General features: G+C 40.0%; 6 protein-coding genes across 7 annotated transcripts; 3 read left to right on the top strand and 3 right to left on the bottom strand.

Moving 5' to 3' along the window:
• Positions 1-121: 121 nt before the first annotated feature.
• LOC103997601 (uncharacterized) lies at positions 122-2270 on the bottom strand. The gene is made up of 2 exons (XM_009418877.3): positions 1769-2270; positions 122-613 (listed from the first exon to the last, which is right to left on the bottom strand). Exons 1-2 carry the CDS (start codon positions 2243-2245, stop codon positions 608-610), a joined length of 483 nt encoding a protein of 160 aa, XP_009417152.2. The 5' UTR covers positions 2246-2270; the 3' UTR covers positions 122-607.
• Positions 2271-3589: 1319 nt separating this feature from the next.
• Positions 3590-9926, bottom strand: LOC135622917 (carbon catabolite repressor protein 4 homolog 1-like). The gene is made up of 12 exons (XM_065125253.1): positions 9118-9926; positions 7451-8138; positions 6843-6929; positions 6674-6757; positions 6522-6593; positions 6356-6442; positions 5294-5347; positions 5104-5195; positions 4910-5024; positions 4645-4795; positions 4386-4539; positions 3590-3782 (listed from the first exon to the last, which is right to left on the bottom strand). Exons 1-11 carry the CDS (start codon positions 9273-9275, stop codon positions 4394-4396), a joined length of 1734 nt encoding a protein of 577 aa, XP_064981325.1. The 5' UTR covers positions 9276-9926; the 3' UTR covers positions 3590-3782; positions 4386-4393.
• A 716-nt stretch (positions 9927-10642) lies between these two features.
• LOC103997599 (vesicle-associated membrane protein 721) lies at positions 10643-14259 on the bottom strand. Its single transcript, XM_009418875.3, has 5 exons — positions 13945-14259; positions 11571-11712; positions 11365-11485; positions 11191-11253; positions 10643-11056 (listed from the first exon to the last, which is right to left on the bottom strand). The coding sequence occupies exons 1-5, from the start codon at positions 14132-14134 to the stop codon at positions 10913-10915; spliced, it is 660 nt and encodes a 219-aa protein (XP_009417150.2). The 5' UTR covers positions 14135-14259; the 3' UTR covers positions 10643-10912.
• A 699-nt stretch (positions 14260-14958) lies between these two features.
• Positions 14959-18570, top strand: LOC103997598 (transcription factor BHLH089). 2 transcript variants are annotated; one of them, XM_009418872.2, is made up of 6 exons: positions 14960-15306; positions 16537-16737; positions 17046-17111; positions 17245-17313; positions 17395-17466; positions 18095-18570. In XM_009418872.2, the coding sequence occupies exons 1-6, from the start codon at positions 15070-15072 to the stop codon at positions 18224-18226; spliced, it is 777 nt and encodes a 258-aa protein (XP_009417147.1). In that variant the 5' UTR covers positions 14960-15069; the 3' UTR covers positions 18227-18570. The 2 variants fall into 2 exon arrangements, with proteins under 2 accessions (XP_009417149.1, XP_009417147.1); XM_009418874.3 differs by lacking the exon at positions 17046-17111 and having other exon boundaries at positions 14959-15306.
• Positions 18571-19733: 1163 nt separating this feature from the next.
• On the top strand, positions 19734-21526 carry LOC135622919 (1,4-dihydroxy-2-naphthoyl-CoA thioesterase 1-like). Its single transcript, XM_065125256.1, has 3 exons — positions 19734-19869; positions 19944-20135; positions 21176-21526. Exons 1-3 carry the CDS (start codon positions 19741-19743, stop codon positions 21326-21328), a joined length of 474 nt encoding a protein of 157 aa, XP_064981328.1. The 5' UTR covers positions 19734-19740; the 3' UTR covers positions 21329-21526.
• Positions 21527-21675: 149 nt separating this feature from the next.
• Positions 21676-25849, top strand: LOC135622918 (uncharacterized). The gene is made up of 3 exons (XM_065125254.1): positions 21676-22815; positions 23649-23937; positions 25382-25849. The coding sequence occupies exons 1-3, from the start codon at positions 22273-22275 to the stop codon at positions 25402-25404; spliced, it is 855 nt and encodes a 284-aa protein (XP_064981326.1). The 5' UTR covers positions 21676-22272; the 3' UTR covers positions 25405-25849.
• Positions 25850-25889: the final 40 nt, after the last annotated feature.

Raw genomic sequence — 25889 nt, 5'->3', positions numbered from 1 at the left:
GACCACAAAAATGCTTAGCATGTAGTTCTTATTGGAATTTTATTTCTGGTATTCAGATCTAAGCCGAACAATCATATATAGATTGAACACCAGCACTATATTATGAGCTTAGACTCTTAACTTTTCTCAATCATATCTCTGTCTCACCCAAATATTATTATCTCTTCCAACATTTCACAGTCTCATGCATCCAACATGATTCCAGTCCATATTACACATAAAAGGAAACTACAGGAAAAAGAAAAGAGAATCAAAGCACTTGCAGTCTGTCTTGTTGATACCAGCTTGCTTTCAGCATTCCAGATATAATGGAATTGTGGTGTTCTGCCCTTTTTGATGTTCACATACTGGAGAGTCTGGCCTTCAGATATCTCATAACCTGGCGCTAGTAAATCTGCTTGTGATGCTGACATCAACATTGTCAAAAGAAAATGTAGATATAGAACAGGTAAATCTAACGGCGAAAAGGCTTATATTTTGCTATTTAGAGCAGTAATTCCAGAAACAGATACAAGTAACATAGACCACATTATGATTCAACTTATTCCTCAAATACATATTTCGCTTGAGTTCGTCGAAAGGCCGAACACTGAGGAGGATCTCGCACTTACACCTGGAAAACAAAAATATTTGATCGGTACCAGCAGAAGAAGATTAAGTTAGTCTCGGCTATTTGAATAAATAGGCCTTCTGCCAGTATGAACTAGTGGCCCCAAGATATTTGGAACATTGAAAATTGAGATTGCATTAGAGAATAAGATACTGAGATCGATATGTGAAATATGAATCCAAGATCTAAGTTTGGTTTTCTATTTCAAAAGAAGATGTATGAGCTGTCATAGCCATTCAGATTTAGAGTTTCCCCAAAATGAAGATTGCAAGTCATTAATATGCATGTTCACCTCAATATATCAATTCAATGTTTGGTAGAAACTCAAGCTGACAACACAACTTTCACAACAGAAGAGCAAGGTTGAAAAATGTCAATTTTAGGGCCATAAAGATGAGATGGTAAGGGAGGCCAAGGAAGACTAGAATGATGTCCCACAAAACTCAGTGGAACCAAGAAGATGCACAAACATAAAAATGGCTTTCCTGGATGCATAGAAGGATGGAGGCCAAAGGTAATAATAGTCTTGGGAATTGAACTTTTAGAAGAGCATGCTACTGAGAAAATGAGGCAATGCTCAGACTCACTGTACCATAGGATTAGTGAAATAGACACACAATGAGCACTGGAAAGCTTCCTGAAAGAATTCCATACTGTTATGTGCAGCACTGATTGACCACCTATGATTTCATGAGATCAGTCAGCATTATGCAAAATAACATTATGGAGAAAAAAAAATGCATAAATAGGCATCTTGTAGGACCATACATGAAAAGAAAAACCAATGAACTCAATAAATCATTACAATGGGCCAGAAAAAGAAGATTAGAGTAAATTTGAGAAGTTTTGGTATTATCAGGTCAAATTGTGCAGAAGGGTGTCATTTTAATGACACTTAAGCTGGACTTTAGAGACTCTATTTGCACAAGGGGCACTCTAAGTGAAGAAAACCATGAAATGGGTCTCCTTTTAAAAGGAAATTGCCCTATTCTGAGGGTACATAGGCAAAAGAACAAATGATAAAGGAGAAGGAAAAGAGATCCGACCTCTTGCCTTGCTCAGTGCCGTCAATCTGCTACTAATTTCTAGGTTTTACTCCTAAATTAAAGCAAAAGTGATTCAAAGAAGAGGAGAAATCAACAGGCAAAGGGATCTGACCTCCGAAACCGGGAGCGGGAGCAACTCCTCCGGTGAGAACACGCCACGAGGGGAGGCATTGACCCTGCAGTGAGGGACGCTCTCGAACAGCGTCGCAGGACGCAACTCCGAGAGGAAGCCCACCTGAAACTGGATGGTGCCGTCGGCGGGGCGGGCCACGATAGCGGAGATGGAAAGCCAGACGAAGGACTTCTTAATCTGGATCCCGGAAAGGTCGGAGATGATGCCGTAGCGGATCTGACCCCGGATGGTCTTCCCGTAGTGGACGAGGTCGGTGAACTGGACGTAGCACGGCGCCCTGAGCTCCACCACGAACTCGCCATTCTCGGCGAGCGAGAAGCTCGACACCGAGTCCGGAAGGAGCCCCTTGGGGAGTCCAAAGTCCTGGAGCACGTCGTGAGCGTCGTGAGCCGAGGCGGTGAGGACGGCCACCAGGAGTAGCGCAGCGGCGGAGAAGAGACGGAGGCGACTCGCCATTGTTTGGTGGGTAATGGTTCCATGAGGAGAGCATCTATATATAGATACATGCTACGTAGCTGTACTCGATAGTTTTCTGACTCTGCTCGCTCTTCTTACCTGAGTAGATGTTGGACGAATTGACTACCTCGCAGGTGGGTCCCAATTTTTCTCCCGTCTTCCTCTCCTCGATTTCTCTCCCATTGGTTTGGGTGGGGCCCAAGTCCTATTCCTTCAATCAGGATAGACGTCGAAGCGGTAACAATTTCGAGTCCATGTGCGACCCAGCAAAGATGAGGACATGCCTACGCGGGATCCCCTATGGAGGTTGGAGCAAGAGGTGGCCGTGACAATGCCGTGATCGGCCGACGCGTATGCTGTTGGATTCAGAAGGCGCTTGGAGTGGATCCGTCCGGGGAGGCTCGTGTTTCACGTGAACTCAGGGAATCCCGGCGTTCCTCGTGTCGCGCATGTTCGTCGTCTCTTCCTCCGAGGCTCGTTGTATATTATATCTCTGCGCAGGAAGCTCATGTACGACGCCCTTGTGAACGTATGCATACATGGAACAAAGTAGGTCAAAAAATTAAACTTGATTTGTTCTTGTTTTTCTACTCATTCTTTTATAATGGATTAATTGATACCCATACCAACTCAAGCAGATCGATATGGGTACCACGTGAACTCAGGGAATCCCGGCGTTCCTCGTGTCGCACATGTTCGTCGTCTCTTCCTCCGAGGGTTGTTGCATATTATTATATCTCTGCGACAGGAAGCTCATTCTTTGTTTTTGTACTCATTCTTTTGCACTGGATTAATTAATACCCTAAGCCAACTTAAGCAGATCGATATGGATACATGTATCCAAAAAGAATCCATTAGTTATCATCCACATGTTGATTAGAAACAATAACAGTAGTTTACATGCGAGCTTTATCGTATCCAAGACTCCCAAGTATACCAACATGTATTCTCAAACTTAACCAAGAGATTAACATATTCATATCGATCTGCATTGACAATAAATATAATTACGTGTACTTGTCAGATTGAAGAAGAATTTATCTAGGAATAATTTATATGACAATAGGGGAAAAAAAAGAGGCAAAAACACAGTAACAACCAGGAAACTCAAATCCAGAAAAAGTATCTGTGAAAAGTTGCCATTTGTTAGGAAGCCCTCTCGATCTAAACCATTAGCAGTAAGCGAGTAATTTTAACCATAGTAATCAGGATTAAAGACCTGATCGGGTGGGGGTATCAAAATACGAAAAAGGCTATGACTCAAATATCATTCCTATTTCTTACCACAACACACTGCGTTTTTCAAACATAAAAATAGCAATTAAATCTGAATGAAAGAAGAGATGTCGGAGGGGAAAAAAAACTTCATTTATAGCTCACTTTACATCTTCAATATAGTTTTCTATATCAATGATAAATTAGTAAGAGTCTGGTCGCTATATCTTCAATTCTATCACCAATAATTCCCTCTATATTAATATGTACAATGTTTCAAAACCTGAATTGACTCGACTTTATAGCCTCCTCATCGCTTAACCTTCAAGAAAAATACACCATATTAGTTGCTTGCAATACTAATATGATAAAATTAAAAGGACACTCTTTTTGTAGCATTCCCAGTAACCAAATGTGGCCCATAAAGAAATTACTTATGTGGTAGTCATTTGCATAAATGACATTAAACATCATCTCATAGTGTCATACAAGTATGAATTATACAGGTTAAAAACAAGGCAATTCATAGATCACTATAGCATTACTTTTTTAAGCAAGCAGCAGCTGTGAAATTAGCATGAATAAGAAAATATGACACTGGAAAGCATAACAAATGACAAAATAAAACATCATATCTAGCATAAAAACATGATACTTGTTGTTAGCTGACCCACCAAAATGCTGATAGATAATTTACTGAGGCCAATCTTACAATTAGAACCTTACAAGCAAATCTATAAATTTAGCTTTTCATTTACACAAAACAAAATTTGATATTTGTAAAAAAATTTCATCAACCCATTGGTTCTCTCTGAACATCCCGAGGATTACCTCATCCCAATATCTAATATCCCATGCCACAACAATATCCAACAGGATATTATATAGTACAAGAAACTTTAATAATATTTGTATTCACACTTACCACTAGTTTCAACATCTAATTCTAGGCTTGCAGCGAAATTCAGCTAGAAGCGCTATATGATCAGATGACCACTCAGGGGAAGGTATTGCAGTGTGCTTCCGCAAATTTTCCTCATCCAAGAGCTCTAATACAGATTCCACAAATAGAGAATCCGCTGAAAACACAAGCAAGATGGCTTAGGACAATTTGGACATCATACTGTGACAGTTTTCACCAACTATGAAAATAAAGCAAAAGATTTACTGGACAAGTCGGAAACCTGTGTAGAATATGTAGTCGACAGTCCCAACAAAATCCCTGGAGCAATTTGTAAACAAAGGTTCGAGTGTCAAGGCATCCATCCTCCTCCTTTGTTGCTCTAAACCAGGAGTGACTCCAGCCATTCTTGCAAATGATGAGTATGCGCTGACCTGTCGCATGTGCATACATGTTAACACCAAAAGAGCTTACAGATTATGTAAAAACATAAATTATAGTTTGTAGAGTAAATTGTTTGTAAAACTATAGATAATTATGATGATTACCAATGGAAGCTGGTGAGTTAAATTGTTTGTAGAGCGCAAAATTCCAAGGGGATCTACAGCCAAATCTGGATGCAACGGTCCAACTTTGCCATTTGCAAGAAGTGCGTGAGGAGCACTACATCCATAATACTTATTCAGATACTTCAATTTTACTTCATGCAAAAAGAGAAACTGATAAAAGAATATCCACATACCTCCCTGGGACAGAGTTAAAATCTCCACAGACCAACATTGGAATATCTGCACTTACAGCAATTTTCTCCAATCCTTTTAAAAGAGTATGAACCTGAGAGCATCCCATTGACAAAAATCATAATGATAATTTAAAAGGAAAACAAATGCAGCAGCATGTGCTACAAAGGTAAAGCTGGATAGAATGAAAACCTGCCAAAGTTTAACATCCTTAAGTTCATGATGAACATTTACATGGGTATTTGCCTGCATGGATGACCAAAAGCAAATGATTATACCTATAGAATTTTGCACGTGTGTCAAGAACATCAATAGTTAACTGGCAGTTCTGAAAGCAACTTGAAAAGAAATATGCAAACAAGTTTAGGCACCAACTTCAATATATGGCACATAGTTCCTAGCACATTAAAAACATAAGAGTGCAAAAAAAAAAAAAAAAAAATACATTTTTTCCCAACAAAAATAAAGTCAACAGGAAGGAAGGCTCTAACCATAGCTACCATTTAAAATGATTCATTTGCTAAATAAAATTGTTATACCAGGGTTACAGTGGCAAACCGAATGAAAAAAATAATCCAGTAAGAAAAACCCATCAGGTCACCAAAATAAAAATGTTCTTCCAAGCAAATGATTCCATAGAGAAAAATATTAGGACCACCATTGTGAGGATTCACAATTCACATAGTGCTGAATTCCTTTAAACTAAAACTTAAGGCACATCATCAAATTTATTGTACAAAATTTCCACAAATAATGTCATTCCCTAAGAAAAATGCCATTATTGATGTTTGTTTTGGTAGGGAAAACACATACACATACAAACATGAACATTTGCAACTGCAGTCCAGATTTTTAGGAAAAGATGTCTTTTAGTTTTCTGAAAACAAACATAAGCCCACAAAATCCTTCATTTCATTATCTTTTAGTTTACTTCAACGATGCCAAAAAAGAAAATGGAACCTTTTCCTTTAATCCAACACCTGGTATTTGGCTTTTTAGAAAATCTTTTGCTGTGGAAATAATTTCACCATTTTCTTGCAAAAAAAGCAGACCCTTAAAGGAACTTTGATTAGTAATATGACAAAATGAAGCACAAAACCATGTCTTCCTTACAAGCTTAACAAGCTTATGCTTCATTAATACTGTAAATACATGACATTTTAGGCACACGATACAGCATATCCATATGCAAAATAGATAGCAATTACTTACACAGTATGCAAATTTAAAGGATGACAAGATAAGAAAACTGACCACACAAATTAGCTGTCTTTTTCCAGGATTACCAGAGACACGGCTAGTAAATTTTGCTTCTAAAACCACAATAAGGGCAATATTATCCTACAGACATAAATAACCATAAGAATGAGGAAACACTTGCAATTAGAAAGAGTCCTGCAAACAAGAGCCAAATGATGACCTTTATCAGACGACTCAGAGCAACTTTCTTCTGACCAGCTGATGAAGACTGTGCAGCCTTGTTGAACTCAACCTGAGTACAGATATCAAGTTAATCCTACACTTTCAGATGACATCAATCAGCATACCAGTACTCATTGCAAGTGCAGCTACCTCATATTTTTTGACATGTGAAAACCTGTCCCTGCGGAAAAATGTAGCACAACCATCAAGAGTATTTGGATTGCCACTATAAACCTGAACAAACAATTTTGTTAGAATATAGAAGACAAAGCTCTATAACATGAAACAAATATCGAAGAATTTCAATATGAAATAAGACCTCTGAAGTCTTTTTCTTGTATAGTGCTTGATACCCATGTTTATCAAGTTCTGGAGCAAAGAATTCCTCAAAATGGTCACTTTGAACCTGCATTATATGTAAGTTATTAATCTTTAGATTGTCGAAAAGTAGAATCAGTTGATATTTCAAAATTAAAAAACTAAAAATTTTCCACAGAAAATATATAAACAAATTGGATTAAGAAGATAATAATGCACTACCAAACATATTCATATATGTTGCTGCAAACATGCAGGCAAGCAACAGCTACTCATTCATAGTTCATTAAAAAACACATTACGGGAAGCTCAGTGAAGAAAATGAAAATAACAAACAGAAAGAATTTTTCTTTAGTTAACAAAATTGATACATCATGTATACACTAATAAAAAAATGATTGGATAAAATTGCATACAATCAATTAATGTCTGCATAAAGATAAGTTGTTAGCAAAAGGATATTTTAACATAAAGAACCTAGAATCTCAAGCAAAGAGATAGTATAGAACGTAAAGAACAGAAACACTAAGAAAGGTTGAACCTTTTTTCTGAAGAGAATATTTAATAGGTCTCTTGAACTTAGGAAAAAACAAAATTTTAAAATTGTACCTCCTGAAGACAGACTATGTCAGCTTGGTAGCCAATAATTTCTCGCAACAAGTTTTGCCTGCGGTAAGGCCATGAAAGTGCCCAAGTTGGGCAGTAGCTATACACCTCATTTGTGGCATATGCATCAGAGAGAATGTTGTATGAAAGCACCGAGAAAGTCCCTGAAGCTATTCGACCATCTAGATTCAATTGCCCCGAGAGGGCTACATTCACTGGAATCATGTGACGTGGAGTAGGAGAGGGAGCTGGAATTACACGTGCTGTCAAAATGGCATTTACATTTCCAACATGTTTTCTTGTCTCCACATCTATTGCTACACATTCAAACTTAAGAACATGATTAATATCATCAGATGTTGGTGTATATGTCCTAGAAAACCCAACTTCAGACCAGGCTTCTCCAGTTTTTTCAGCAACAGCTGTAGGATACATAGAAATTGAACCATTATTACTATTAAAGCGTCCAAACAACTCTTCCTCTTCGGCTCCATTTTCTTTTGCCGTTTTCTTTGCTCGGTCATGCAATGAACGATGGTGCTGCCAAGCATCAGACAAACACCTAGGAGTACAATGGTAACTCTTGGTAATAGGTACTTTCTCCTTAAGACAGACCAGGCACTGCAGAGTTGCTTGCTCAGTCGGATGTACACTGCATATAGCAACTTTTTGATCACCTTGATTCCGGTACCTGCACATCAAAGTGTACATACAAGACAAATGGTTCAAATACAACAGCCAAAGGAGAGCATTAAATAATTACATTTTGCAATATAAAATTTCCAAGTTATGCATAACACCAATTGATGATAATGTCAAGAACCATATTTAAATTAAAACTTTGAACAACAAAGTAAGAGTTATTTTAAGTGATACTATTACTAAAGCAACACAATCTTTTAGGGGCCAAAATTGCATGGAACATGTGGGTTTTATGCCCAGCTCCATCCCGATAGGTCCACTGACATTTTAAAGTTATGCCTGGTCAGACTTGTACTTGGATAGCAATGGCAAACCAGCAGGTACCGACCAAAAAAGAATGATGTCCCTCTTCTTCCTAAAATCCTAAAACAAGTATAATAACAGAGTTGAGCCACTCTGATATGAACTGAGTTCAGTCTTTAAAATTTGGTTCGGGCTGGTTCACTGGACACTGCTCAGTGGTGGTTAGTCCATGTGCCGGTTTAAGGTCAAACTGATATATATTATATGCCACCTGTAATGCATATTTTTAAATGTTGCATCCACTCTGATTGTGAGGTCGTTCTCGAGAACAACCCACCTGAAACCTCTGTGAGGTCAATCATGCTTTGATATCAACATGTATTACATATTAGAGTTGCAGGAATGAAGATGTTTAGATAGATCCATAGAGTAACTAGAAAAAATAAAATTTATTTACATTTGTGAACAATTGGGTATGACTTCAATCAAAAATAAAACTTTTAAGTGATAAACAAAACTGCAATTGAGTGGCATTAACAGCAGAACAATCCTTTCATACATAAAACCATGTGAAATGCTAAATATAAGAGAACATACAACAATAAAAAGATACGGACACGAAAGCCACTAGACACTTATGAGAAACAGTAATTTCTGAAGCAAATTGAAATGATGAACTGCAATCAGAAGATGAATCACAGGAAGCACACTGAACGAAAACTTACCACTTGTACTTCATGCAGTAGCCAATCAGCGGAGCAGGCTCGGGTACCTCGTCGATCAAGACGGAACCATCCGGTCGGCGCAAAAGAACATACGGCGCAATCTCGCAGCCAACGACGGGGACCTCCGACGGGAGATGAACCCGTAACACGGTCAGCATACCTCTCTGACGTCAAATCCCTCCCACCCAAGCTCAAAAAACCCTAACACCACAGCTGACAAGCGGCGGCGATCGGCCATCAACCGACAGTGGGCTCCGCCAGCGTTGACCACAGGAAATCCAAACCTAGAGATGTGAGCACGGTCCCAATGAGCACAATCGAACAGGGAAAAGCCCCCCCGCCGTCCGATGAACCCTAGAAGTAAGAGGTTTCTGGCGGGTCGTTCTCGAAGAAAGATTGCGCCTGCCGGTCGTTCCTCCGTAAGAAATCCTTGGAAGAGAAGAGAAATCCGGCGATTGGGGATATGAGAATGAAGAAGGAAGGAGCGATCGGACGTTAGGGTTTTATGAACGCAGAGATGATGAACGAGAGGTGGGGGGTTTTGGGAAGCCGCGACTCTGCGCCGCGATGCGAGGAACGATTGAGGTACTACGATTTGACCTCTCACAGACGTTGTCATTGTGATATTTAAAGGGGATCGACTGGGCTGTATAATTACGGTGATAACGTGGATTAAAGATTTCTTTAGCATAAAAAAGATTTGAAGTAAACAATTCTTACAAATTAGATATTTAATCTATTGAAATATATCATGCAAAATAATTTTGTGTCTTCTTATCAGTCATATGGATGATTAAATTCGATTAACGAGTATCCTAACAAATGTTGATTGGATAGAATTATTCTCAATATCGAAGTTGCCTTATGAGCTACTTTTGATTTATTTTTCATATTTACAATTATCTCAAATTTCGATTAATAGTATAAGCGAATCAAAAAGATGCAGATACTCAAAGGGGCTGATCGGGACGAGCCATCATGTGGGACCCAGATTAACCAACGCTCACCTTCAATCACAAGGCATACATGCATATAGTTAGTGTAGGTAAGCTACATGTTGATCACTAGGGCCGTAGGATACACATCATGTAACGTTCAAGAAGCTTACGTACATAGAAATTTGTAGCTGAAGTAGATGGCAGCATTTATTTGATGTATACCAAGACAAAAGACTCAGTTGATTTAAAGGGTAAGCCTAATAGTCCAATGATTAATACCCAAGCCATAATAAAAATTTAAACCCAAAGATATACCAGAAGTATTTTAAATACAATTATTCATAAAAGCGATTTAGACCAATAATCATGAGAAATAAACCATACGTATAGAATGACCCAAAAAGCTGGATCTCTTGAAATCCAAATCGTAGAGGAGAAATCTACGGTGTGTCAAGCTTTGCCCTTATTCACAGTAAACAAAATTTCATGTATTATTTTGATGATATCTATTATGTAAAAGAAATAGCAACAATAAACCTATCACAAGTTAAAAAGATGGTTGCACTCGAGTCCAAAACAGTAAATCCTACCACAAGAAAATAATACTTGAAGAACAAGATAAGCCGCGATGACAAAAAAGCAATTCTGTTCTTAGGCTACACCGCATGGCATACGACACACTGAGCTAATACCGTCTTGGTACCCAGCAGACAAGAAGACAAACAAAATACTCATTCTGCAAATGTAAATGCTGAAGCACGACTCACCAAGGTTTATGAAACTAATAGGCTACACTAAGACACAGAACCAGTCTTACAGGGGAACGGGTGGTTGTGACGGTGGCAGATCCGTAGATGCTAGCATTTGAAGCCATGGCATATGGACAAAACTATGATAAGAATTAGCGCAATAATTATGCCCAAGACGATCAGCTTAACCTTCATATTCTGTAGCCACATTTTCCTCCTCATCTTTGTCCCTTGCTGTCTAAAATCCTGTGCCTGTGTTACCAAACAGCAGATATCCATCATATTTAAGAATCTCAACAGAGAAAGTTGACAGATACTGTGTGCTAAGAAATAGATAGCACAGCTTTGACAAGAAACCAACATCATGATAAGTTTGGTTTGCATACCTGGGAGCGAAGGTTCTCTGTCTTGTCAACAAGCAACTCAATTTTCTCCCCACGGTCAAGAACCTAAAGAATCAAGAAAGATGATCAAAAGAAAAGCATCGATGATGCCACACCACTGTACAAAAGTAGCATGCCTAGCATGAACTTTACAAATAGATGGTAACGATTACACACCTTCTCAATATTTTCCATCATAACTCCTTTGACTTCAGAAACCTGAGCCTTCACCTTGGCAAGCTTGCTGATCTCTTCGGAGTGATCTACACAGTACTGCATCTGCTCTTTAAGCTTGGACCTGGTATGTTTGTAAGAGATTCATTATTAACCATGCTTAGACAATGAGAAGGATGAACATTTAAGTGGTCATCAGGAATTAGTACCCAAACTCGCGGCTGAGGCTATTGGCTGAGGCCGTTGCAGCTTTTCCTCCTCCATATCTTTTGTTGAAGTCCTCCTTCACCCTGTCCAGGAAGGCAATGGGAATTTGCCTGCCAACTGACTCAACAGCAACTACACAATATGCTGCAAGATTCATGACTTCACTTAAGATCCAGACTAAAACTTAAGATTCTCACTTAAATTCTAAAATATTACTTGTCGATAAGATAAATGCATATTCATTGCATGAGAATAAATATATAGTGGCTCTTGGACCGTCATAGTTATTGAATCTCAAGAAGCTAAGGGACCTTCGCTAAGAAGCAAAATGGCACGACAACGAGTCTTCCAATCAAGTTAAAGGTACACATAATGGAAGTCCATGAGGAATTAGACCCAACAGTATCCCCTTGAATCATATTTACCAGGAAAAGAAAAATCAAAATACATGTCCCAAAGATGAACACTGGGCAAACTATAGGATTTTACCCAGTTTGTGAACCTTCCCACAAAACTGTCCAATGTCCATGCTTCCATGTAGTAATACAAAAGACCATAGATGCACTTGGTGCTGCAAATAAAATTTACTTAGATATGATATTGATTCTCATACAACAGATTGGTCAATGTTTCCAAAACATCTAAAGCACTAGAAATATAGACCACCCACTTCACCATCCCAGTAGAACAAAACATGACATCTAATAAATATTAAACAACTGCTTATATCAGCCAAAATTGTGTTATTCTTGAAAGCCTAACCTAGATTTGACCACTCTATGACAGCGACCAACTTCCCAATGGTTCACTGATTGCACTGGAGATATATGACTAAAAGGTATTCCAGCAATATTTTCAAAATAAGATTCTGATCCTAAAAGATCTGTTTACTAGCTATAGATTCCAAGTTAATGAACTTTAAACATACTAGGATGCACAATAATGAAAATTGACTTTATCATAAATAGAATTCTGAAACAGTTATGGGAAGCATACTCAAGAAATATACATTCAAACTAAATTAGTAATAGCACACAACATTTCCAATGCATCCCACATTACTCATGCCATGATCGGGCATTTGGGCATCAATTAGTTGGCATGACAATGAGTTACTTTCTAAAAGTAAGATATTAAGAGGCCTAACTCTATAAAAATAGATTTTAAAAAAATCATGGTATCAAAGGTAATATTTGTGTTGGCAACTTTCCACAGGCCAAGAACAAGTCATGTGAACACGAATTTACCATGATATTGTTTCTTCAGATAAAAGACTGACTGAAATCATCAATGGCAACGTTTTAACTACATAAAATGTATGATTACTTACAAATGGTGGCCGGTGGTAGATGACAACATTTGAATCATCTAAGCTCAAGATAGACAAAGAACTCTCAAACAGATGTCAAAACCACAGGTAAGTTCTTAGTTACTGGTGAAGGCACGATGGAAGTCTGAACTGACTTGTAACTAAAGAAAGAAAAAAAGAGCAGGAATCTCCACCTGAAAGGTAGATGGAGACCATTCCTGGTAAATTTCCAATCAATACTCCAAACCTTGGAAAAGATGCAAACATCAATTACACCTTTATAATGGGCTTAAACAAGGTGAAAAAATACAGACAATCTACTAGTCATTATCAATAATACAGATTATCAAACAAAAAAGACATCAAATAACACCTTTTGGAAACAGATTTAACTAAACTTCCATACTTCAACCAATGCCATAGTCTAATAGAAACACATTTCTACATCCAATTAAGCATGTATAACACAAATGAAATGTGATGCCTTTATATTAGAGAGTGCATTCAATCGACCTTCACTAGATCGTCCAATTCACTATTTGGATCTTGCAGTTCTGAATCAATTTACTCTTAAGTGATACTTCTACTGCTATTCATCAATCTCAACAAGCAAAAAGGGACAAAATATTCCTAAAATTTTCCTTGCAACTGAAAATAATTTGCCGATCCAATGGCCACTATAAAAACATCCTAACCAACGCTAACAATAAGATATTTACAAGAAGAATCATCTCCTGCTCCATTCGCTATTCCCACTAGATAGAAATGTACCCAAATCAACCGAAACCGGTACTCACTTAAAGCCCATCCTTCAATAAGACGAACAATCGAAATATCAGAAGCGGCAACGAATCCCCTAATTGCTCCAGAAACATCACGATATTGAAGAAGTGAAATCCTAACCTCATGAAACCCTAGACAACCCCCAAATCAATCAGAACATGCACTCCCCATCCCAAACCCATCAATCGGCACCCCACATCTTCCGGAACGCCAAAACCACGAGGACGATCGACCGAGTCAAGCAGAAACCCTCGACACTCAGGATCGAGATCCAAGACACTCACTATATCCGTCCTCGACGAGGTAGTTGAAGGTGTGCCCGTCACAGTTGTAGGTGAACTTATTGTTGCTAGCGGGGAGCTTCTGCAGGCACTGAGCGGCGATGCTGTTGAAGTTGCCCGAGAACTCGGTGTACTCCGCCAGGATAACCGTCCCCCGCGCGACGAAGCTGTAGATCAGCGACTGCTGCCCCATCTCCCGATCCCCGATCAAACCCCACCCCTTGATCGACTGAAGCGAGATGGAGACAAAGAGACGCCGATCTCGGCGACCACGGAGAGAGGAAAGAATCCAAAAAGTGCCTCCTATTCCCTCCTCCAGACTGGAAATGATAAGCGAAAGGTTTATTTATATCTAGTGAGTGTGTAGTAATATTATAATCTTTGAGGAGATAAATAAAAATTCTTATTTTCTTATTCTTCCTTTGCTTTTATTGTACTACAGTCCTTGTACTTTATTATAATCTAAAACTAGGCCACAGCACAAATATTGTTGTACCCGACGTTAACAACAAGAACTAATTTTGAAAATATTGTGGGGTCATATGGAAAGTTTGTAGAACTGAGGGCGCCATTTTGAGTTTTGGGTGAGGGTGTAAATGGAAAGTTGAAAACGAGTTCTTTCACTAAAGTTCTCATTATTTTTTTTATTTAATTAAAATATAATTTTTATGATAGTAAAATATCTATATATTACGTTAAAATGTGTGAAGTAGTAATCAGAATTAAGCTAAGCATAAATCATTCAAAAGTCATCACCGATCATTATGTCGAGAAATTCCAGTCTAATCGAAATAAACTTAAGTCTCGTATCTCAATTTAGATTTCAGGTGCCTTTGTACAAATACGAAAAATAGAAGGACTGAGATAAAAACATAACTCTTCTTATCTCTCATTCTTCGCTGAGCGACGCGTACTCCCTCTGTCAGGTTCTTATTGTACGAATACACGAAAGAAAAGGACTGAGATGAAAAATTACCAGTATTTTGAGCTCCCCTTTTTACTTCACTGATAGCGAAGTGAAACCCCTTAGCTCCCTTCCATTGACTGCAGATCCGATCCAACCTTTCCCTCTTCGATCGATCGCACGCTCTCGCGGCGTCGGCTCCAAGTTTAGTCGATATTCCCGCGATGGATCGGGCGTCGCTGTCGTCGCTGGGGCCAGAGATGTGTCCCTTCCCCATGGTTGGAGCGCCGCCGCCCCTGGGGCCCGTGATCCGGCGACTGGGCGGAGGCGCGCCGGCGGAGGAGTCGGCGGTGACGGATCAGAGCGGGAGGAACAGCAAGGGGAGGAGGAGGAAGAGGGATTCGGTTGCGTCGGACGATGAGTCCTCCAAGCTTGCCTCCACTAGCGGTGGCCAGGGCTTGGTACTTATTCCACCATTTGTGTGATTTCTCGTGTAACTTGTTTGTTGGGGCTCCGATCTATCTCTCATTTGGTTCGATTGATGTTTGAATTGGTTGAAAGTTACGATCTTAGACCAATAGGAATAATGTCCTTCAAAAAATCTAGTTTTTAGTAACCTGCTGTGAATTTGATTCCCTGATCTTGGTTGCATAGTGATAGATGAGAAATACGTCTCTGCATGTATGTATTTACGGCATTCAAATATTGAACTCAAGTTCAAATTAGATTCTTGCTTATCGGTAACTTGCACTTGCTGTCCTTGTACGACAGATTATCCACTAAGTTGCATGGTTCTTTAATTAGTGATCTCATTATTGTTCACCATTCTACATGATTGAATTTTTTAATGTGTTATTTATGCACGAATCAGTATGATAAGAACAATATCCACTTGGATAAGCTTTAACTTTTTCCATGTTGTAGCCTCAGCTCTTGTCCTAAGTTTCTCAATTTTAGATGACTCTTTCTGTATATCTAGCTTTGATTGTTTGAGATTAGGTATATGACGTAACCTCGCAGTTGCTAGATTACTCCACAAAGTGTTAAATCTATTCAATTGCAGAAGTGAATTAGATGGAAAAGCTATTAGATTTGTGATGACAACACGGCAGAAGAAACACAAATAATGGACAATTAGAGGAATCAAATGACTAGAAAAAGAAGTGGGCAAGCAAGGCCGTTCTAGAACAAAACACTCTTTTAACCTCAGTTATCATGGACATTTTAGAACAGAACACTCTTTTAATCTCAGTTGTCATGTAGATAAATCTCAGTAATCCCAGTGATCATCTGGACAGGCAGGCAGGTCCCCGTTTGACAGACTGATAGACACATTAAGATTACCCTAACAGGACTCTGTAGATGAAAGGAAACTGAAGAGATCTACAGAGAGATGCAATTAGACTTACCAAATAGATTACTTAAATATTAACTAAACTTCGAATGGGACTCCCGTGGACAACCAGCTGAAATATTTAGACAACAGTTGGTCTATGATTCAACCACTATTATTAATCTTCCATGGAACTAAACCAAACAGTATACTTGACCACTATTTGCTGTAGGCATCATTTCAAGAGCTTGCAAATAAATCTTTTAAACTGTTACCATCCAGCTCAAGACCTAGGGCATTGTACTTTTTCTTTCTTTTTTGGTTTTTCATTACTGTTTGAATCTTTTGTTCTTTGTAGATGGATAATGAAACTAAGCGTCTCAAGGCCATGCACACTAATGAGATTGGCAGTATTAAAACTGAGGTTGAGGCATCTTCGGGCAACGGTAACAAGATAATTGATCAAAATCCTGGAACATCTGAGCCACCAAAGCATGATTACATCCATGTGAGGGCAAGAAGGGGTCAAGCAACAGACAGCCACAGCCTGGCTGAAAGAGTAAGTATGCTTCATGCTATGGCTATCTTATTGTATTATGTTATAATCTCATCCTTGGAGTTTACATCAACACACCTCGAGGTTAATTTCTTTAAATGTTGACAGCTATGATGAGGACAGCACGGAGTTATTATCATGCTTGTTCTCACTAGAACATACATGACACATGAAATTAGACAAATCCAATTGCCCACATGTACCTGCTAGATTAGCACTGTTTAAATGTCAAGCACAGGATTCCAGGGTGTTATTTTGCCATAAAAATCACCATTCCAGCCATCATATAATTTAATTACATTTGTTGGTAGGCGAGGAGAGAAAAAATAAGTGAGCGAATGAAGATTCTCCAGGATTTGGTGCCAGGATGTAACAAGGTTTGCTGTTAAGATTTCCTTATATATTATTTTGCCAAAAAATATAGACTATGTGCTGCTTGATATCATACACTTGAGAAGAATTGCTTGGTTGGTGTTCTTTATTCTTAATACAGAACTATCACATAAGCAGGTAATTGGCAAAGCATCAATTCTGGATGAGATAATAAATTACATCCAAGCACTGCAGCACCAGGTTGAGGTATGCACATTCCACTGTTTGATACTGTCAATTGTCTAATTTTGTTATGAACCACTTAGGCCTTTAAATCTTATTTTGCAGTTTCTATCAATGAAGCTCGAAGCTGTCACTTCTCATGTTAATTCTGGCTTTGAATTCTTTCCTCATAAAGATGTAAGTTGAATAATGAAAATGAAACAAAATTTAATAGCTTTTTTTGTAGTTTGTGTGCATGATTGGTTTATGTTTTAGTTTGTGTGTATGGTTGATTATTTTTTGAAGTACCAGTAGATTACTGGTCTTCAGTGCTCATGGAAAAAACATTTTGGGACAGAGCTTCTGGTTAATTAACTGCATTTCGGGGCAATTGCTATATGCAATGATTGCATATGCAATTGCTAAACCTGGGTTAATTGTTCTGAGGAGGAATGCAGATTTCGTGGTTGGGTATTCCGTATTGTCAAACCATGTAGCATGGACATTGGTTTAGCTCATCACTGGTCATTTTGTCTCCATTTCCTATGGACCACCATCACAGGGGGCACATAATGTCATCATGTTTGGATCTAAGGATTTTTTGCACATCTGAAAATATATCCGACGACATGAAGCCACGTTTCAGTATGCTCTATGTTTGTCATTTGTGCAGTTTAGTTACCCTTCTTGTCTGAAATGCTGTGCCTGCCTTGCTTGTGGATGTGTCTGCCTTTTGTGTTACTTGGCATGATAAATTTGTCTGTTCTGCTCTAATCTCTTGCTTTGATTCACAAAATATAGCTAATACATGGCTTTTAAATTTTAGTTTGGTGCTCAGGCATACGATACTGCTTCTAGTTTACCATTCAGCTCACAGGCAGCAAGGGAATACGAGCAAGGTTCAGCAACAGAATGGCTTCATATGCAGGTTGGTGGTGCTTTAGAGAGAGTGACATAATTCCGGTACACCTCTTACATGGGCAATCAGTACATACAAGGATGAATCAAATCTATGGGTTTAGGTTATTCATCTCTCCTTGTGTTGATTTAAGCGAATTCCGAAATCCAACTGAAGGCATTATGCCAGTAAGGTGATGCATCAAAACAAAGTTTGAGTAGGTTCCATCGCGTAGAACTGGATGAGGTAATTTTACTTTTTGTTCATTCCCCTTTATGGGATTCTCCAGTGACTGTGTTATCATGTGAAATAGCTAGTGGATTGGTGACATCCCAAAGTAATTTTGTTTCCTGTTGCCAAGATTCTATGACAGTTAATAAGATGCCTGATCAATGCTTTCCATATCTCGTGTAGTCTCCTAGTTTTCTGGTGAAGTATCTTGATCTCTACTTCTTCCACTGTCATCCCATGTGAGCTAAATCAGTGTCGGATGCATGACAATGTTTCTATTTAGGTTATCATTTAAGATGGTTGGACTTAGAATACTTCAATTGCTAGTTGTGTTATGACCAGCAAATACATCTTGCAGCCAAGATTAAGTTTAATATCTTTCTGAATCCCGACTCCTGTTACATTTATTGATGTTACTAACATAAGCATGTGAGCATTATTTTGATCTCATGAATTGACCAAGAGCTATACTGATGTTGCTCTTGTCAGCATGATGCTTAATCAAGTAATAGGCACGGAAACCGAAAGTCAACTTGCTTAGAAATACTCACGTCCATTTGTTGACCGTAGTAGTTGACCTATGAAAACATGAGACCATGTTTTCTCCCACATTTGTACTTAAAAGTGATCAAACAAACTACTCACTTGTTCTCGGTCTTAATCCTTTGTTATGCAATCATTCTGATCTTTGTAGATAAAAACTACTAATTCATCTTTTTTTTTCTTTTAAATCTTTGGATGTCATAGTAAATCTTTCCAATATATGTCTTCAGTTTTCTAATTTGATTTTTTTTCTTTAATATCCTAAATGTCCGTCCTTGCTATGACCTCTCGCTTCGGATAGGCATCGTCGGGTCACCACCTCAGTCCCATCGTGTCCAGCTTCCGCTCCGTCATGGTGCCTTTGTCTCTCTCGACTCTCCCAGCTTGTCTCCGTCCATACGACAATGAACATTTTGGTGGGCACGACGGGTTGGAGATAAGGTGGGCGAGTTATGGGAGGGTGATGACAGAGACAGACGGGTTGAATTAAGACAGACGGCGTTCGACAATGCTCGCCCCAGAGAGATGACACACTGGTGAGAAGTACCAAAGAGTATTCTTGGGTAGCCACCAGCAAATCGCTCAAAGCTAAATTCCGGCACGCAAACTCCTATACCTATCTATTATTCTGAGCACCAGATACCAAAGTCAATCGGCGCCACCTACCACCAACTCCAACTACAATAATTGAATTGCTGTGACCACCTTCTTCACTATCCTGCAATACATCGGGAGGACTCGAATCCATTCCCCACCTTCTCCTCCCTTGGGCGGACGAAGAACAAGAAGACGAGGCGATCATGGCGAAGCCACCGACATCCAAGACGGCGGAGCTGGACACGACGCTATACGCCATCGGCTTCCAGATCGACGACGTCTCCGCAGCTAGGGTCAACGGCCGGCTCACCGTCACCGAGAGCTGCTGCCAGGTGCGTGCGCCGCTGTCTCCGACTGCTGTTGTGCTTGATTTTGGATTTGTGATGGGGTTGGGAAGTGGTGGCAGCCGTTCAAGGTGCTCCACGGCGGCATATCGGCTCTGATAGCAGAGGCGCTGGCGAGCATCGGGGCGCACATCGCGTCCGGGTACCGGCGGGTGGCCGGGATCCAGCTCAGCATCAACCACCACCGCAGCGCCCGCGTCGGCGACCGCGTCTTCGCCGAGGCCACCCCGCTCCACGCCGGCAAAACGATTCAGGTCCTCCTCCTCCTCCCCCTCCCTCCTCCCTCTTCCCTCTTTCCCTCGTTGGAAAGGAAGACACAACGACACCGTCATGGGACCCACATCAGTGTGCTCGCGGGAGCGTGACCCGCATGTCAATCACCACGCGGGTAGGTGTCGCGTAGACGAGCATACCGGGGACGGGTACGTGGAGGAAGCGAGCACGATTGCCTCTGCACCTGTCCCCAAACAGATGCTGAGAAATCGTGATCGTGGCTTCCACGTGGCGACATCTTAACGGCTGATAAAGGGTCGATTCATTCTTCCCATACCTTTGTGTGGTTAAAATGCCGTTGCGGAGTTGTCGCCTACCAATTTCCGGCGCCTGTTGCGGGGTCCATCTGTTACGCCAATCGCGAGGCCGGTTGGTAAGGCTAACCGTGAATCATAGGGAAAAATAATGATGGGTTCTTGTCGGTCCCGTATCCGTCCCAAACGATTAGCACGTCCTATTTTTTTACCTTCGAGTATATATATATACATATATATATATGGATATGGTACACAAATCTTAGGAGCATCTCATATTTGAATAATGAAAATTAAGCATCAAAACCTTATGTGGCTTAAGATGTTGTAGTGTTTTCTTTAGGTATTGACATGTATACACATATATAACTGCAAATAATGTCTTATATATACACTAGATACTTAATAAACTATCCTGAAGGAAACACTTGCATATAAAACACACAAGTGCAGAGACAGTCCATTCTTAAATTGGTGCTAACTTAAGCCCTTGGAGATTTGGTATGGTAGCATTCCTGAGGTGAAGTTTCTGATTTTTTTTTAGGGTTATAGTTTTGCCATTGAAGGCTTTATTTATGTGTACTTCAGTTAGATAACATTAAAGACCTGATCTTGATTGTTGGCTATTATGATTAATCTGAATTTGTAGGATGCCATTTTTCAGTTTCTTTTTGAATATTCTTGAAAGTGTTTTTAATGTTACTGAAGTAAATTTCATGGCAATTTTGAAATGGGTGTGAACATACTTGTTTGATGTTTCGATTCAGGTGTGGGAGGTCCATCTATGGAAGATGGATCAGGCTGGCTCGGAAAAGGGGATCTTAACATCCTCATCAAGGATCACTCTTCTAGCAAACATGCCTGTGCCAGACAATGCAAAAGATGCAGGAGAACCCTTGAAGAAGTATGCCAGGCTATAAGCTCCAGCTGCATGTACAAGTTGTCACCAATGGATGCAAACCCTACTGCAACTGTAGTTTCAGTTTCAGTCTGCTATTCAGGTGTCCTCACTCCAGGCTACTTCATACATGCAACCACAAAAATGACATCTAAGATGTATTATGGACATTAATGATATCCCAATGCTAAATAAATGACCTTATTACTTGTTGTATTTATTGTTAATTGTCATGCAGTCTTTGATCTCACAGATCTGTCAGGTTCTTCCATTCATTCATTCAGACTTGCAGGAAGGCTACAGGCAAAGCAAACTGCCTGTCCGATTGTGTCCAATAATTGCAGAGCTTGCGGCCTCAATCTCGCGGAGTATTGATATGGGTTTTGATCCTATCCAACGCTATGTTTTCTTGGAACAGTCCGTCCTCCTATCCTAACCGTCCATTGGTAAGAGGCCCCTGTTGCGATCATGGTCGTTGAACGACCGTCGGTGGAATGCTTGGAGGTGATCCTAGTCGATCCCGATAAAGCTCCCGCAATTCCCGAAAAGTCAACGGCCAGCGTTCTATCCGAGAGAAGGCGAGTCAACGACCATTTCGCGCCGTCCCTAAAGGAGGTCGATGCGACGGGGTAAATTGGTGAACTCCGGCCCGACTTAGGTAGCTAATCTTACGCGCTTCATCCGTCTGCTGAGGATTTCCTGTTTGTTGTAAGAAACACGGTATCGTCTTGTTTGTCCTCGTTCCCGGTGGGCCCGTTCACGTGTTGTGAGAGCAAAAATTCTGGGCTGTGTCCGGTGCGAGACAGCATGATGGCTTACCTTTTCGGCTTTGTACTCGTTCTCGCCCCCAAGCAATAAATGAACGCGAGTTCGCGGCCTCCATCGATCTCCCTCGTCTGGAATTGAAATCGATGAATTGATCGGTTTCGATTTCAGAAGTTGGATACAAGGCATTGGGATTTGTTGATGGAGTTCTTCGCCCGGGCGAAGGCGGTGCGGCTGCGGAGCCACCACGACAAGTACCTGGAGGCGGACGAGGACGAGGAGCACGTGACGCAGGACCGAGACGGCACCTCCCGCGGCGTCCGGTGGACGGTGGAGCGCGTCGACAGCGTCCCCCACGTGCTCCGCCTCCGCAGCTGCTACGGCCGCTACCTCACCGCCTCCAACGAGCCCTTCCTCCTCGGCGTCACCGGCAAGAAGGTATCACAGACCCTCCCCGCTCGCCTCGACTCCTCCCTCGAGTGGGAGCCCCTCCGTGAGGGATCCCAGGTCAAACTCAAGACCCGCTACGGCAACTACCTCCGCGGCAACGGCGGCCTCCCCCCGTGGCGCAACTCCGTCACCCACGACGTCCCCCACCGCACCTCCACCCAGGATTGGATCCTATGGGACGTTGACGTCGTCGAGATCCTGCCCCAGCCTGCCCGCATACCCAACCAGCCCGTCAGTGCATCTTCTGCCGTCTCCTCCTCGTCGGCCTCTTCCTCCAGATTGTCCAGTCTAGAGGTCGATTTGCTGCTTTGCTATTCTTTTAATTTGATGAATCTATGCAGATATTCGTCCTTTCTTATGGTGATTATGATGTCATCGAATTGTTTGCATTTGTGATCGACAAGAAGTTATTAATTTGCTCCCTTCTTTATTCATTGGTCAAAGTAGAGCATCCTTGCTTATTGTGATTGTGATGTTCTCAAAGTATTTGCATCTGTGATGGAAGTGAGATTGAAAAGATTCGCTTTTATCTATTTATTGATTGATGCGGAACATGCTTTTCGTTGTGATTGTGATGTTCTCGTATTGTTCAGACTTCAGAGTAGTGATGAAAATGTGATTTTTAATTTGCTTCCAAACTAAAAAAATTGGTCCTTTCTTTTTGTTCGTTAATATAGAGCTTTCTTTTTGTTGTGGCCATGATTTTCTTGAATTGTTCAAATTAGTGTTCAAAATGATATCTCTATTTTCCTCCCAAATTTCCTGTGGTTCTCTTTCTCTAGATCTAAATTTACAGAATCCATTGTCAAAAGTCATGATGTCTAGTTCTTGAAAGTGTTACCGAATCTGCATGTCTTGCTATTTCTTAAATGTATTTATTGATCTAATATTTCCTAAATGTTAACTGCTCCAGAAATCATCCATTGTCTTGTTTTAGATCTCAAATTTACTATTTTAATGCAATGCCTGCTATTTAGATGTTAAACTAGCTTGTTTCTTTTTGTTGTTTTGATTATCCTAATTATTTTAGTGCTTCAAGAGTCAAGTGCCTGCACTAATCATACTGATAGATTAGTGCTTGCTTTTGAAACCCCAAGCATAAAACTTGAAATTCCTTCCTTCTGCAGTCATCAGATTCTTTTTCTGGTCCGCTGCACAAGGTGGAAGGTCGCAGTATCTACTTCACTGTCGCAGATGATAATGGAAATGTGGATGACAGTGTTGAGTGGCCTCATGTGACTTTCATTGGGACAAGCGTACCTGAAGTGACACAGAAGTTGAAAGAGGAAACAAAGCTTGATGACATAATTGTGTGCACCCGGAATCCATTGAACCAGCACCTGATTCCTCTTTATCTGCACTTACCACCAAACAACACGACAATGCGGCTTGTTGTGGTCGATGGCAATTCGAAAGGTGAGTTTGTCGAATTTTCGAGTTGTACTGCATTAAGCTGCACTTTTATGTTATGCATATTTTATTTAGTTTTCCTTGCTCAGTTAATCTGTGCTCACAGTGGATTTGCAAGCTTGTTAGATTGTTCAAAAATTAGAATTACAATGTCCTCTTAAGTTTGCAAATTCAATCGAGCGTCCTTATATAAAAATGTTGAATCACAGAAAGGAAATTGATCATCAACATGCGTGATTTGACCATCAGATTTCCGAAGAAAGGTTCCATATTTACTGCCAGGAGCATACCTATCATAAATGTTGGACATAATGATCCAAAAGCACCAATATAGAAACACAAGCAAGTACATCTGTTGATGAGGACATTGCAAAATGACAATGTTTTTTTCTTGTTACTTGTAGCATACAGATGCAGTCGATCATGCTATTCTATTTCTCTAAGAATAAGACTCTCTTAATAAACAACAAATAGTATAAATTTTTTCCATACCAATTTTTCTATGAATTTGGTTTCTGCGTGCATGTACGTGGCTTTTGCCTCACCCGGCATCTGTGATAATTATCTTTCAGAGTTCAGTGATCCAATGCCCTTTCCAATTTTTCCATTAATCATTGTAATTCTACCTTTTTTAGCTTTTCTAAATATATGTGGTGTAACCATTTACTTGTATTGTTAAGCGAGTCAAGATCTACAGTGAAATTTATGTACATAGCTTCAACGATCAGTTCCATACCTGAACATCTGGCAGATGTTGGCACCCTTTACATTGACCAAGATCCAGATTCTATGCCTGGTGGTGTCTATCGAAGTAATATCATTTTTAATTCTGGAGCCTATTATGACCTCTATGCCTCATGCTCTGTTTGAAATAATGTTAATTCTAGAATTACAAGCTCTTTTTGTCCTAAAAATACTGTAGCCATCACATAATGTTTTTTTTTACTGATAAGCACCGCATATCCCACTTGATAATCAAATTGAACCCACAAAGTCTTGAATGGCTTTTTTGCTTTACAAATTAGGTGTCAAGCAGTTTGGCTACAAGATCAAGTCTAGAATACACTGAGATGCATACTTGTTGCTCGCTCATTTCTCACTTGAAGACTGTTCTTTTTTATTTATCTCTATTAATTATCCTCAGATCTTGTGCAAAAAAAGAACATGTTGATAAATCAGCTCAGTTCCTTCGGATACATAGAGTAACTAACATTTTCTGCATTTTCTGTTATCGCTGCACAGTGCATAGCCTTAATAACATACAGTTTTACGATTCTTAATGAGTTCCATTGCTTATATACTCACAGTTTGGAATCTTGTAATCGCCTCATTGTTGTCCTCTGTTTGGTTTAGCTAAATACTGCTAAAATGCTACGATATTATCTTTTGTTGGCAATAGACCTACCGTTTATGGTGCCCTCTAAGAATGATTTTGCTCTAACCTTTTCAGCTGCGAAAAAGTTCAGCATTTAAAGGATGAACTCGAGACATGTTGGTGATTGTATTCAACTCCAGGCACATAGTAAATACATCCTTTTTAATTTTTATTCTTGTTGAGCTGGTATGAATATTGGTAGCAGTCTATTTGTTCCCTTGTGCTTGGAAAGTTGCTAAAGAGGACTTATAGAGGTTTGGCACATCCATTAACAATGCTCTTTTCAATTTCGCTGGAGGCGTAATGAATGTCGTTGCTGTTGATGTAATAATAATTATCTCAGGGCAGAGCGACTCTTTTGAATTGTATTTGATGAAGGTTTGGGAAGAAATCGATGACAACTCTCGAGGTTTGGTGTTTCATGGAAACGAGGAGTTGATCTTTCCTTCTTGTTTGGCACAGAATGCTACCACGCTTGGCTTGTTATGAAGCTAACTCATGGTATTTGGACATAGCAACATGAATATTTTCATTCTTGGAACTTTTCTTGAAGGCAATACTAATTGCCATCCATCATTATCTT

This window comes from Musa acuminata, chromosome BXJ2-9 (genome assembly GCF_036884655.1).
Source record: "Musa acuminata AAA Group cultivar baxijiao chromosome BXJ2-9, Cavendish_Baxijiao_AAA, whole genome shotgun sequence".
Classification (NCBI taxonomy): domain Eukaryota; kingdom Viridiplantae; phylum Streptophyta; class Magnoliopsida; order Zingiberales; family Musaceae; genus Musa; species Musa acuminata.
This window is presented reverse-complemented; position numbering and strand designations above follow the sequence as displayed.